General features: G+C 34.5%; 1 protein-coding gene across 1 annotated transcript in view; it reads left to right on the top strand.

Moving 5' to 3' along the window:
• AGTPBP1 (ATP/GTP binding carboxypeptidase 1) overlaps nucleotides 1–15,589 on the top strand; it is a 139,122-nt gene that overhangs the window by 101,602 nt on the left and 21,931 nt on the right. The window contains exons 17-21 of the mRNA XM_021677917.1: nucleotides 5,679–5,766; nucleotides 8,891–9,035; nucleotides 11,548–11,701; nucleotides 12,879–13,059; nucleotides 14,747–14,876. Coding sequence (XP_021533592.1) covers nucleotides 5,679–5,766; nucleotides 8,891–9,035; nucleotides 11,548–11,701; nucleotides 12,879–13,059; nucleotides 14,747–14,876 — 698 coding nt within the window. The remainder of the gene's footprint in view (nucleotides 1–5,678; nucleotides 5,767–8,890; nucleotides 9,036–11,547; nucleotides 11,702–12,878; nucleotides 13,060–14,746; nucleotides 14,877–15,589) is intronic.

Genomic DNA, 15,589 nt, shown 5'->3' with positions numbered 1-15,589 from the left:
CTCCTTCCACTGTGACTAGAATTAACTATCATTTAAAAAGTACTATAAGAATACCTTGTCTTTTATAAAATTAGAATACTTAAGATAAATCTAATGTGCCCTGGCTTCAGTTGGAACCTTACTTATAGTTAGCTATTATTATGCATTTTATTTGTCTGGAGGAGTTTGAAGTTTCAGATTGAAATGGCTCTATGAATCCTAGAAAGGAATAAAGAAGATAGGAATCCTTTATATGTACCAGTGAAATACTTAAATTTGGGGTATAAAGAGAGAATTTTAACATACTTCTACTTTAAAAGAACTGGTTACTTAAATAATGATAATAATAAGAGCAGCTAACATTTATTGAATATTTACCATGTGCCAGGCAGGCCTTGTTCTAAGTGCTAACACATGTGATACTCTTCATCCATTAAACAGAATCCATTTTACAGAAGAGAAAAAGGGGGCATCAGTAGTTTAGTAATCTGTCCAGGATCATGCATCTGGTTGGTGATGAAGTTGGAATTCAGACCCAGGTAGTCTGGTTGCAAATTGTATGCTCTTAATCACTGTGTTGTTCTGCGTATGAAAAAATTAGATTGGTGTTGGACTTCTCATCTGTGGCGCACTGGAAGCTAGAGGACAGCCAAATGTCTTTTGCGAAATCTGTCATTTGTTTGTAACTGCCAACAAACTATATCTTTGTGTATGTAGAATTCAGAAAATATGTTACCCCCGAACCCTCTGTGAGAAAAGTAAATGAGGAAAACATCTCAAGGTAGAACACTTGGAATTTATAAAATGTGTTAAAAGTAAAAACGTTCTAAGGGGGGTGACATGGGAGAAGCGAAAGTTAACTTATCTTGGTGGGATTGCTTAGTTATTGATACAGTATCAGAGAAATATCAGTTAATCATAACTATGAGGATGGGAAGTGGGATTGATAAACACAATAGAAAGCTTCCAAATAATGGAAGAAGAAAAAGAAAATATGGAGAAATGCAATCAGGCCAGTAATAGTAAGAAGGTAAAGAAGAAGAAGAAAACATCAAATAGTAGAAAGAAAATGAGATGAAATGTATATCTGTCATCACTAACTATGAGCTGAAATGTCCTCAGAAATCAGATATTGAAAGTTATACAGGGGACGCCTGGGTGGCTCAGTTGGTTAAGCATCTGCTTTTGGCTCAGGTCATCCCAGGGTCCTGGGATTGAGTCCTGCTGTCTGCTCCTTGCTCAGCAGGGAGCCCACTTCTCCCTCTGCCTGCAGCTTCCCCTGCTTGTGCTCTCTCTCTGACAAATAAATAAACAGAATCTTTAAAAAAAAAAAAAAAGTTATACAATAGGAGGGAGGGCAGTGTTAATTAAATGACAAAGAAAAGTTGAAAATGAGTGATTAGGCAGAGATAAACTAGCCAAATGCAAATAAAATACGGCAAAATGTTTATATTATTGCCAGAAGTGGAACTGCTGGATCATATGGTATTTCCATTCTTAATTTTTTGAAGAACCTCCATTCATGTTGTCCATAGTGGCAGCGCCAAGTTACATTCCCATCCAGACAAAGAAAAATTCAGGTTTAAAAGCACTGAATAGATCCTGTGTATTTAGTAGTTGCAGTTCTTGAAGATGTATAGTAATCACAAACATTTTTTAAAAAGATTTTATTTATTTATTTGAGAGAGAGAGAGAGCACTTGCAGGAGTAGGGGAAAGGGCAGAGGGAGAAGCAGGCTCCCCACTGAGCAGGGAGCCCAATGTGGGACTGGATCCCAGGACCCTGGGGTCATGACCTGAGCCAAAGGCAGAAGCTTAACTGACTGAGCCACCCAGGCGCCCCAATCACAAACATTTTTTAAATTGAGGTAAAATTGACGTAAAACCTTATATTAGTTTCAATGTATAACATTATGTTTTAATATTTGTATATATTTTGAAATGATCCCCTCAAGAAGTCTAGTTAACATCTCTTGCCACACAGTTACAAAGTTTTTTTCTTGTGATGAGAACTTTGAAGATCTACTGTCTTAGCAACTTTCAGATGTGTAATAATAGTATTATATATTAACTATAGTCATCATGCTGTATATTACATTCCCCAGCCTTACTTATTTTATAACTCGCAGTTTGTGTCTTTTGACCACTTTCATCCATTTTGCCCACCTCTGTTTCTACTCCCTTCCTGATTTACCAATCTATTCTATGAGAGTTTTTTTTTAAGGTTCTACACATGAGATTATATGGTATTTTTCTTTCTCTGTCTGACTTATTTCACTCAGCATAATGCCCTCAAGGTCCATTCATGTTGTTGCAGATGGCAAGATTTCCTTCTTTTTTATGGCTGCCCATTTTTTAATCAGATTGTTTTTTTCTGTTGAGTTGTATGTGTTCTTTAGATATTTTAGATATTAACCCCTTATCAAATACATGATTTGCAAATATGTTCTCCCAATTGGTAGGTTGCCTTTTCATTTTGTCGATGGTTTCCTTTGCTGTGTAGAACACAGACCTTTATATAATACAACAGCAACCATAACCACAGAGCATCCATATAGATCAAACAAAAGCTCCAAGAAATACAACTTAATTAGAAGACAGCTATTGTAAGAATTTAAAATACCACTTTCATAATTTAACATATTAAGAAGAGAAAACATAAGCGATACGGAAAATGTGAATAATACAGTCAACAAGCTTGATTTTTGGATTCATTAGGATTCTATTTTGAGAATATATTTGAAGATGTGTTCCAGCTGACTGAGAATGAGATGTAAGGTCTGAGATGGGAGAAATGGTGGAACTAATCTGGGATTCCAGTGTGAACAAGATGAAAGCTGAGGAGCATTTCTAGAAAGCAACTCATCCAAATTAGAATTGGAAGTTAGTGGGATCCTGAAATTACACCTTAAAAAAATTTGAAATGGTCCCAAGAAATGGTATGATATAATATGATTATGAAACTGAGAAGTGTTAGGGACATGGGGCAGAAGTCCTAAGTATCTTCTCCCACGGAAGGATAAATCAGAAGAACTGTAAAAAAGTCACGCTACAAATGTGAATGAAACAAAATGTCACCTGAGTTGGAGTATTTGATGAACTATCCGAAAGAATCCATTTGAACTTCACCCTGGAAATACTTTATTTTGGGGGGGTTGGTGTGCAGTGAACTATACTTACAGAATCAGAATGGAAGTACTGTTGTTTTTCACATTTTACATTCAGCTTTATAGAGGGAGTGCAAGAAGGTGTCTTCCTTATGTGCATGAAACATTTAAAACTGTTAGTATATTTTGTTACAGGCACAACTTATTGGTGATTTAAAAAAAAAACTCAGATTTTACAGATTTCATTGTAATTCAGAGTATTAGTGGAAATCAACTGGACACAAAAACTGGGTACTTGGAAATATAAAGTTCTTCCTAAAAAAAAAATCTGAAAATTAAAAATTGGTGTTTCAGATCATTGGAAGCTTGCTGTGTGTGGCACGGTTGTGTGGCTATTTAAGATAACTTAAAAATTCTGTTATTTTAGTGGCACTGGGCCCATCTCCTGTTCTTAATAGCCACAAGTTGCTGCCACCTTGGAGACTGTAGATACAGAACATCTCCATTCTGGTAGAGTTCAACTGAACAGCTCTGATGTAGGAAGTACTTCAAAAGAGGACACTTCATAGACTTATGGGACAAAACAGACTGGTAGCTGGAGGGAAATTGAAAGCCTTTAATAACTTGCATTATTTAAAATAAAAAACCAAAGAAAGAGAATGAATTTTTAAAAATGCTGAAAATAATGATAGAAATAAAATAAAACATGCCAGAATTGATTAATAAAAAGTAGAGTTTCTGAACAGACTATAACTTTTTTTTTTTAATTTTGTTATGTTAGTCACCAGACTATAACTTTTGAAAAGGAAAATAAAAATGTATTTGGGGTGCCTGGGTGGCTCAGTCGGCTAAGTGTCTGTCTTCGGCTCAGGTCATGATCTCAGGTTCCTGGGATCAGGCCCTGTATCTGGCTCCCTGCTCAGCGGGGAATCTGCTTCTCTCTCTCCCACTCCCCCTGCTTGTGTTCCTGCTCTCGCTGTCTCTCTCTCTGTCAAATAAATAAATAAAATCTTTAAAAAAATGTATTTATTAGTCACCTTATTTAGATGGCATTTCAGCTGAATTATATTTATCTTTTAAGAAATAGGCTATACTTTTATTTATTCCAATAAATAATGGATAGCTTCTCAGTATATTTTTCTGAAGCTAGTGTAATCTTATACCAAAACTTTGTAAAGGTAATTTTTTTAAAAAGGGCCAATTTTTAGATGCAGAAACTCTAAATGAGATTTTAGCTGATATAATTATATACTAGTGAAAGAATAGCATTTTCTTGGAATGCAAGGATAGTTCACACTAGGAAACCTATCAACATAATTTACTGCATCAACTGATTAAAGGAGAAAAGCCATGTGATTCTATTAGTGAATGCTGAAGAGGCATCTGACAAAATAATTAAAATACTTAAGTGAAATAAGAATTATGAAAGAAACTACTCTAGTTATGGGAGTAATCATAGCACCTGCCACAGAGGGTTGTTGTGAGGATTTAGTGAATTAACATGTGTAAAAATACTAAGAGCCATGTCTGGCACATAGAAATTATTCAGCGTTAGCTCTTTTTATTAAAAAAGATACAGTTGATATGCAAAAAAGTTGGCAAATGTTGCATTGAATGGCAAAACATTTTGATTAAAATATAAAACAAGACAGAGTTTGTTGGTCTTCTTACCACTGTATTCGGAATCACTTTTAAGGTTGTTTGATTTCTCTAATACAATAAAAGTAGAAAATGAAATAACTGATACAAACACTGAAAGAGGAGGTAAAATACTTTGAATTACAAATTATATGATTTTCATATGTAGAAAACCCAAGAGACTACTCAAGACTAATAAAAATACTCAGAGGTAAATTTAACAAAATGGTTCTGTAGCAAGAAAATGAAGAAAATGATTCTATCTTTAGGAAAGTCAAACTAGATCTTAATAAAAATTGTCAACATTTCTAAAATTAGCATAGGAATTTCATTAATTCTAGTTAGAAGCCGAGTGTACTATTTTATGAAATTGGATAAGATAATATTAAAGTTCATTTGTAGAGTATATTTCTGAAACTACCTAACAAAATGCGCTTATATTTAATCCTATTTTTGTCAATAGTCTCTCCACCTCCTCCCCACTATAAGCACATATTTGTATGGAGAAGTTTGAAGAAGAAAACAATCTTGACATTTTCGTGACATTTTCCTCCTTAACCTCAGTGTAAATGGGAATCCCTGGAGAGTTAGAAGCGTGATTATATACTATTTCTTTATATATTTTTTGACTCTCACTTGTTCCAAGGAGTACATTTTACTTATTATTTTTATTTGATCTCATATAGAGATCAGTTAATAAAGTTTAATAGCTTTTCACTCATTAAAGTTGTAATCCCATTTTAGGTAAACTGGGATTAAAAACGTATCATTGATCGACTTAGAGGAGATTTTAAAGAAATATCTCATATTTTTTTTATACATACTAAAAACTGAAATGTATTTTCTTTTAGCTTTCCTGAACATTTGGTGCTTTCTATAATGGCATGACTAATTTGTAACTCAGGAACTCTGAAACGATTTTTTTTTTCCTATTTTTCCTATCTCTCTGTCAAAGGTATGCAACCACTCATGTATTCGGTTCAGGAAGCATTAAACGCCAGACCATGGTGGATTCGTGTGGGAACCGACATTTGTTACTATAAGTAAGTATTCTAAGAATAATAGGTCATCAGCTGACAGAATGGGATCTTAACTTCATTCTGTTTCAATTTGAAGATTAGAAAGTAGAGTCATTATTGCATTATTTGAACTGTGGTGATATGCTTTACTGTTACCTCTAGCAGAGTCCTTTAAAATTTGAGATTTATTGAGGTGGTGTATTTAGTGGGAATAAAATGTGTCTTAAAGACAGACAGACAGACTTAGTCCAAATCTTATCTTCACCACTTAGCTAGCTATGTGTCCTCAACTTTTTTAGCTTTAAGGCTCTGGAAACTTCATTAAATAAAACTGAAATTAGGAATTCTAGGAAATAATTAGCAGTGCCTTTTTGTTCTGATGATATTAAGTGCAATTCTCATCTTTTCTCTTTTGCATGCAAATGTTTACTTGATTTGTATTTCCAGGCTGTTTTACGTGGAGATGTATTCCAAAGTTATATTATAGCAGCCTGTACAGTTCAACTTGACCTCAAATAGGCCATCTACTTATCAAGTCAGAAATAAGTGCTTGAAATCATTTATTGCTTCTTTGGAATGATTGGATTATTCTTCAGCCTCACATCTAAGTAATCTGGGATTATAATATACCTTGCTTCCTGTTTTTACTGTTTCTGCATGTAATATGTTTCTAGATAACTTCCTCCACCGAATGCATTTGACATCCCTGTCTTTTCTCTGTTATTAATCTTAATTCTGACATTTTTGTTCAGTGGATTTTGGGTTTTTATATTGTGTTTAACTAGCTCTAATGTTCCTTTTTTAATCAGAAGCCTTCTGAAATTAAACTTTTTATTGGTTTAAGACATGGCTTTGGAAAAACCTAGCTCTTAAGTGCTATTACTTTCTAGAGAGAGTCGGTGTTTCCTAGAATTCATCTCAGCAGGGTTTCCCCCTACTTGGAATAGCAAAATAAGTAGTAAGTGAGGGATAGAAGTGTAAGATGGTATGCAGTTCATCTGTGCCTGAATACATTTCGTATTTCTTTTAGTGGTAGGCTAACATAAAAATACTCTTATTTATCTCTTTCTTATAAAGTTGGAATAGAAATCGTCAATCAATGAATGCTTTTCTCTTTCACATTGTAAAGTGAATGGTCGTAACATGACAGGTGGTGGTTCTGTTTTGTGTAGGGGGTGATGGCAAGGATTTTCATTTGTTTAGTTTCGTTTTTATTTCTTCTTTTGGCTACTTCCAGACCCGGAACTGGAATTCAGGTCAATTCGACAGACGTTTATTAACTATTTTCTGTGTAACAAGCACTAGGCTAGTTGCTTTCCTGAAGCTGGAAATCCAGATAGGATTAAAATCTACTGTCTTTGCATCTGTCTTAACTTTTCATGTCAGCCAAGTCTTCCGATGCTTCTTTGTCTCATCTGCACAATGAGACTAAAACTACTTCCACCAGTCTGTGAGAGAATATAACTTACAGACTACCATATAGCTATAATGTGGTATTATCAATACCTCTCCAATTAGTTGTTAAACTTAGGGGGGAAAAGAGTTGGCCAGAAGTTCTGGAACTTATTTTGTGTTTTCCTCAACCCATAGCACCTTGTCATTGAGTATTCAAGATATGGTGGCTATGTTAATGAAGATAATACCAGTTTGAAAATACCATGCATGTGTATGTGCATGCAAGTAAATAAACTGTTGGTCATGGATTTTCTTCAGTTCATGACTTAAATAATATAAGATGATTTGAAATTTTAGAAATTAGGTTGATAGACAAAGCACTGTTAGGCCATCAAATGTCAGTGATATTTAAAGTCTGGAAAGTAATGTGTAGTTTTAAAAACGTTTTAATATGGAAATCTTCAAACATTTACAAAAGCAGGTAATAGGATAATGAGACCACGTCTATTCATCACCCAGTTTCAACAACTATCAACACATGTTTAGCTTGTTTTAGGAATACTTTCACTCCTACCTCTACACTGAATTTTTAAAAGCATTTCCAGATATCATATCTATCGATAAATACTTCAGAGATCTTTGTCTTTTAGAGATTTTTAAAGACAGTCGGACCATAATGCTATTATCACACCTAAGAAAATGCCTTAATATGATAAAATATCCAGTCATTGTTCATACTTCCCCAGCTGTCTCATAAGTGTTTTTTTTTCTTAAGATTTTATTTATTTATTTTAGAGAGAGATACGGAGAGCATGAGAGAGAGAGAGCATGAGCAGGGGGGAAAGGCAGAGGGAGAGGAAGAAGCCACCTTCCTGCTCAGCGGGGAGCCTGACATGGGGCTCGATCCCAGGACCCCGAGATCATGACCTGAGCTGAGGCAGATGCTTATCAGACTGAGCCACCCAGGCGCCCCTCATAAGTGTTGTTTAATAGTTGGATTGTTTTAACCCGACCAACCAAGACCACACATTGCATTTGATTTTTGTTGCTATGTCCCTTAAGTCTCCTTTAATATGGAGGTTTCCCTTTTTTTTTTTTCCTATTATTTCTCCTTTATTTGTTGAAGAAACTGGGTCATCTGTCATGCAAGATTTTCCACATTTTGGGTTTTGCTGGTTGCATCCCTGTGGTGATAATTAATTCTTCTATCTCACTGATTTCCTATAAAGTAGTAGTTAGATCTAGAAGCTTGTTCAACTTCAGGTTTGATTTTTGGCAAGAATACTTCATAGATGGTGCAGTGAATTCCTCTTGCGTCATATCAGGAAAGACATCACGTCTGGTTATTTCTTTTTTTGTAATCTTAAGATTGATAGTGAATTTAGTTATTGTCCTCTGATCTGTCCACTTGAAAGGCAGCCATTAGCCTTTCGTCTAGCGGTGGTAGCAGTTATTGATGGTAATTGCTCAGATCCAGTAATGTGTGTGGCTGACAAGGAATTAGGTTCTAAACTTTTTTTGATGTGTAGAGTCTCAACTCCATTTAAAAGTAAATCCAGAGGTGAAAACTAATGTTGGCCGATAGCAATTAACTGTTGCATTAGTACCAAGTCTAATTTTTATAAAATATTTAACCTAAACTTTTTATAAACTGTGTGGGGTTCCCCCCCCGAAGTTCTGTGTAAAAAGTGGTAAGGAAAATCAGAACTTTTGTGTGGAAGAAATAAACATGTTTTGTGCTTTTCTATTGCAGAAATCACTTCTCAAGAAGTTCAGTTGCTGCAGGTGGGCAAAAGGGAAAATCCTACTATACAATTACATTCACTGTCAATTTTCCACATAAAGATGATGTTTGCTACTTTGCTTATCACTATCCATACACATATTCAACTTTACAGGTGAGAACTCATTAAGTTGTATTATGGCTGTTATTGTGCTATATACATGTGTCAGAGAATTGGAAAAAAAATGGTTTTAATGAAATATATTAATAAGATGAGAAAAAAGCCTGCTGAATATTTTAGAAAATAATACAATACTTGTTGAAAACATTAAAAGGAGTAAAATGGGAATGTAGTCTTTATTTTTATTTAGTAGAAATACCAAAGAAATTTGAAGAGATTTTTACTCTCCATCTTTGTGTAGAAATCTATAGTTCTCCATGATTTACGCATTTTAAGTAGGTGAGATTTCCACTTGTTTTAATGAGAGGCATTGAATCTCATAGAAAATCTAACAATAGAAAAATGTATAGGGAATTCATTGATGTGGAGTTCTAGGTCCAGATTCTTTAGAATTTAGGATATAAGCATTGTTTTGTGTGGGTTCTTTTGAGATATTTGAGTATTTGCATTGTAAAACAAAACTGAAAAATGAATTCGAGTAATTACTGTGGTAGATTTCTTTCTCAGTTCAGAATGTCCTAATGATCAAGGATCATAGAGGTATGATCAGTTTACCCAGAAAGAAATTGGAACACTGTGATTTAGAAACAAGCTTCCAGATTATTAGGGGAAAAGGAGAGAAAAACGTACTCTACTGAACTGAAGAGATAACGAGGCTAAGAACATTGAATGTGGCTGACTTTATTTTAATAAAGGTTACAACTTACAATAAAGGTATTACCAGTTATCTTTCTGTGCCAAATAACATAGCATCAGAATATACAGTGTTGTTATTCACAGGGTTATGTATTATTGTTCTTTACTGACGTTACCTTTTTAATACATTTTGAATTCCCCTCCTTTTTTCCAGTGCCACTACCATGACCTTTGTAGGCATTACCGCTGCCTCTCCTCTGGACTTCTGCCACCTCTTCTCACTGGTGTTCTAGAATTCACTTCTATCCCCTTTCCTCTTCATCAGTCTTTCCCCCACATGATATCAGGAGGGCTCCTTGATGGGAAGATCTGATCCCATAAATTTCCTTCTTAAAGCTCCTTAGTGATTTCTCTTGCCATTTTAATGAAATCTGAGATCTTACCATGGTTCATATCGTCATTTCTCTACTATTTTTCACAATTTTTGCCATATCCATGTACTGTTTAAACTATTTATATACTTAATATTTACCTTTAAATGGACTTTAACTCTTTAAAGTTTATCCTCATCCTAAGTTAATATTTGTGGTATTAATTCACAGTAAAATATATGCCTGTTTATTTTTTGTTAAGGTTATCCACATGTCACTTTTCTATCTCAGTTACCAGCCATACATACATATGCTGTATCTTGTGAAAGAATGGCCTGTGAGGCCCTTCAGTCGCTGTTAATTCTGTTTCTCACCCTAGCTGGGCTGGCTGCAGGGCATCTTGGGTTGGTTCTTTAAGATGCCCTTCCTCTTTCTTTGCTTTCGTCTTGGTCTTCTCATATACCTTCCTTCTGCCTGCAGCACTCCCCTCTACCCTCCTCACTCATCCTTTGGATCTCAGTTTGAATGTGACTTATTTTAGGAGACCTTTTCTCACTGACCAGATTCAGCTAGGCTCCCCGCCCCTGATCACAGGCTCTCACAGCACTCTGTATTTTCCCAAAGGTAGGGTCTATTCATTCACTGTTACATCCCCAGTGCTGGGTACGGTTTCCTGCACAGAAATAGTGGCCACATAGTAAATTGTGATTATGTGAACAAACATAGGCAAAACTTTGGAAACCAACTTAAGTATCTTAAAATAAGGGATTGAACAATTATGTGTGGTATAACCATATACTAAAATCATTAAAACTTGTGTTTTCAAAAAACACGTTTTTCATGTGTTGAGTGATAGGATATAGTGTTTGTTATTATGAATGTGTGTGTATAAATTATTAAGTGATAAAAGCAGGTTACATTGGCATTTGTTAGTAGTAATCTAGGTGATGCAGTTATGGGTGTTCTAAATTTTTTCTTTGTACTTTCTGTGTCTTCTAGACATTTTACAATGAACCTGTATTAATCTTGAAATCAGGAGAAGTTGTTAAAAAAATTTGTGCTACATATTTCATTCTGCAGGTCTGTAGTCACTTACAATTTGAAAATTCAGAAAGCTTTGAAAACCAAAAGCTTTCTCATAGCCCATTTGGCAGCAAAGCCTGGCCTGAATTGATATGAGCTTATTTAGAATATTGATTCCACTTTGAGTGACTCCTCGTATGTTTTGCTGCAGAAATAGTAATGTGCTTATTACAGGTTGCTGCTGCTGGCCCCACTGGGGTATTGCAGAATTAATGGTATATGCATCATATCTATCCCCTTTCTTAACTGCCTCAAAGAACTGATGTTTAAACTACATCTGGCTCCCTGAGGGTTTCAGAGAAGGAATTAGGAATCTGATTCACTTTTCGTTATGTGGAGATCTGGATGCATTTATTCCTATTTATCCTAGGGAGTTTTTAAATGATTGTATACTTTGCTTTTAAATTTTTATCAAGATGCATCTTCAAAAATTGGAATCAGCACACAATCCTCAGCAAATCTATTTTCGAAAAGATGTGTTATGTGAAACCCTGTCTGGAAACACCTGTCCCTTGGTGACTATAACAGCAATGCCAGAGTCTAATTATTATGAACATATCTGTCAATTCAGTAAGTCTGTCTTCTTCACTCAAAATACCAATTGTTCTTACTTTCCTTTGCTTCATATATATTTTGTAAGAGCAACAGTACTAGGAATAGGCATCTTGGGTTCTAGTCTTGGTCCTATTACTGCCTAGCCCTCGGCCTACTTCTGGGCCTCATTTTCCTCATTTCGAAAACGGGGGAGTTGTGTGAGATTATCTCTGAGGTCTCTCTCAATATGAATATTCTGTAGTTCTTATCCTTAGAAGTCCTACCCAAAGTATAATACAACAAAATGTTTAAAGAGTTCATGTAGTACATGAACTCTTTAAACATTTAGAAATTTAAATTTTAAATGTTTAAAATTTAAATTTTACAATTAAAAATTTACAATAAACTAATTTTATTAAAAATTTTCAATAAACTAATTTTATTAAGATTAGTTTATTTATTAAACTAATAAAATAATTTTATTTATAATTAAAACCACCAGAAACCTATCAAATGCTTTGATGCTAGCACTGAATAGCTACTTGGTTTTCCCTGCCATTTATATTTTTAAAGTTGTCTCAGATGTACAGCTGTAATAGAAAAAATTTAAAAACTGCTCTAATTTTGATAAGAAGGTAAAGTATTTTCAGGAAAGAGAAAGCTTGCTATGCATGAAACTATGAGCAGGTGGGCTGAGTGGTTATATTGTAGACCTATATATCTAAATGTATAGTGAAAAGTTTTTCTTTGTAAATCTCTGAACAGATATACCTTATTTTATCTCTGCTTATCATAGCAACTATAAAACAGGGGTAAAATGATATTTTCCCCCATGACTTTATGAAAAATAAATTTATATATAAAGCTTCTCCAACTACTTGTTCTTTATAAAAAGCACTATTACATAAAAGACCTAGTTTTATATGTCAGATTAATTATTGAGAAATAAATAAGTGACTCAAATACTGTTTATTGTCTTATGTGTTATGTTCATACTATGAACTTCTTTAGGACATGGCCTATATGGGTTTTATCTGTTTTCTCTATAGGGCCTAGTGCCACTCTTGTATATAGTAGGGGCACAGGGAGTGTTGCTATGAATTTATATCAGAATTCACAGTTGAATAGAAATATTTCTAAATCCCCAAAGTCAGACATCACACAAACTCTAAGTAGCTGTTCATTTTAATTTGAGATTTTATGTGTACTTTAGGAAACCGCCCTTACGTTTTCTTATCTGCTCGGGTACATCCTGGAGAAACTAATGCAAGTTGGGTAATGAAGGGAACATTGGAGTACCTCATGAGTAATAACCCTACTGCCCAGAGCCTACGAGAATCCTATATTTTTAAAATTGTCCCTATGCTAAATCCAGATGGTGTCATCAATGGAAAGTAAGTGAAGCAAATGTTATAGAAATGCTATAAATGATGTGGCTGTCCTGTATAAACTGGTCAAAATCATAGCATCCAGCTTAGTTTGGAAAACAAATTGAGTGATTTTTCTAGAACAAAGAAATTGTTGGTGGGGAATTCATCTAAGATAAATTTTTAAAGGAAAATACATTTTATATATCCGTATGATATTTTGAGAAATTCTGTATTTATTCCATGAGAATATGATTTCATAAAATGTATGTCTTGCTTGAATTGTTTTAGAAAAATCATTGTCAGGATATGAGAAAGATTTTTAACATATCCTCTTATATTTTTGTTTGTCAGTGGCATGATCTTGGGTTGTTCTAAGATTTAGAAACTTCTGGGATCTCTTTCCACTAATACGGATTGGCTCTACCTGCTGACCTCTTCCTTATAGGAAGAGGTGTAGTTTTGACAGAAAGAATTCTTTAGACTGGAAATACTAGAAGATAACTTCTTTTTGAGTGGAGATGACTTACAGTTAGTGCAGTTTATTTTTTGTGGGAATTAAGAAAGGTCTCTGTTTCTGAAAGATGGGAATTTGGTCTTGCTGTCACAAGCATCTGCAAAGCTGAGGATACCATATTTTATTTATTCAATAAAGGTAGCATGGATATTTCTCATATTTTAGGAAATTTTTAAATGAAAAAGCTAGAATAATTTCCTTTTAGGTAGTATGTTACAAAATTAAAATGAGATTTTTATGACTGGTTTTAATTTAATTGAAGCATATTGACCAGTTAAAATTGTGTTTATATTTCTTTTATCACCTTCTGGTAGTCTGCTTAAATTTTTGCTCAATTGCTTTAATACTTAATACTTTGCAATTAAATGAAAATATATTTGAATTTTTGCAAGAATGTAAACTTTTCATATACTTCTCTTTTTTAGGAGGGCCCAGCTCAGATAGCACTTTCTCTTTTCTTTTTTTTTTTAAAGTAGGCTCCATTACCAGCCTGGAGCCCAACGCGGGGCCAGAACTCACAGCCCCGAGATCAACACCCAAGCTAAGATCAAGAGTCAGATGCTTAACTAACTGAGCCACCCAGGCGCCTCCCCCAGATAGCACTTTTACATAATAACTAATACAATCGAAGTACAGGATGTTAGTATATAACAAATGATTATTATGTAGTCAGAATGGAAAATATGACCGTTAATAAATTTTATAGAGCCTGAAATAAGACCTCAGAATTGAGAATTAGTTTTTTTTTTCTTTTTTTAAGGTTTTATTTATTTATTTGAGAGAGAGAGAGTGAGTGTGTGTGCACACGTGAGTGGAGAGAGGGGCAGGGGGAGAGGGAGAGAATCTCAAGTAGACTCCCTGCTGAGCGCAGAGCCCTACGCCAGGCTCGACCTTAGGACCCTGAGGATCATGACCTGAGCCAAAATGAAGAGTCAGAAGCTCAACAGACTGAGCCACCCAGTGCCCCCAAGTTTTTTTTTTTTTCAATAGCTTGAAAATGTTGGCCTAAATATCTGAAAACTTAACCACAGTTAAATGCATGTAACACAAGATTTTACGCAAAGCACATACTTAATAAGTGTTTATTTAATGACTAGTGTATTTACTGGAAATAGTTACTGGAATAGAATCATAAAATTAAATACATGTAAGAGTTTATCAGTACTAATGTTTGCGGTTGTGCTTGCATATGTGTAGTCACCGCTGTTCTTTAAGTGGAGAGGATCTGAATAGACAGTGGCAAAGTCCAAATCCAGATTTACATCCTACAATTTACCATGCTAAGGGACTGCTACAATACCTGGCAGCTGTGAAACATTTACCACTGGTAAGTATTTGTATTCTGTCTAGTCAAAGAAATGATTTTGTTAATTAATGACTCAGTATTTTATGGTGATAAAAGTTAAATGTTAATTTAAAAAGTAATTTCCTTAAAATATCTTTTATCAATTACTTCTGTTATCAGTTACATAATATCAGTGTATCATGATGTCAAATTAATACAGTGTTATCCATATTCTTATTTCATCAGGTTTAACTTTTATAGTTCCCATGAGCTCTTTATTTTTTTGTTTATGAATATTGGTAACTCCGGGTTGTAAATTTTAGGTATTTAACTTCACTGTTCGAACAACACTAAGGTAACAGGATGTATCTTCCAAATTCTCAAAGTAGTAGAAGCTTATTTCTGAGTTCTTTAGTCAACGCTGAATGAGGTAAGTCCCCAGTATATATACGAAAGGTGGCATAGGGCACGGTGGCCGACTACCAAACTGTGTATATGTGCTGTTTTCCGCAGAATGGTTTTGTGTAGAATGTTCCCATTATATTATGGTTTAAGTGAGGTAATCTTCCTTTGGGAAAGACGGGAAAACTTTAGAGAAGGAGCAGCACTGACATGCAAGCCTGTTCTTTATTCTTCATTTTAAAAATGATGCTCTTAAAAATCGAATTGAAACCATACTCTTCTTTAAATAGTGTTTTTCATGAGAGCATTTTCATGTTCTTTCAAATTAGGTAAATGTTTTAACAACCCTTGGA

The sequence above is a fragment of the Neomonachus schauinslandi genome, chromosome 13 (genome assembly GCF_002201575.2).
Source record: "Neomonachus schauinslandi chromosome 13, ASM220157v2, whole genome shotgun sequence".
NCBI classification, from domain to species: domain Eukaryota; kingdom Metazoa; phylum Chordata; class Mammalia; order Carnivora; family Phocidae; genus Neomonachus; species Neomonachus schauinslandi.
Note: the sequence above shows the minus strand (reverse complement) of the source record. Positions and strands in the feature narration are given on the sequence as shown.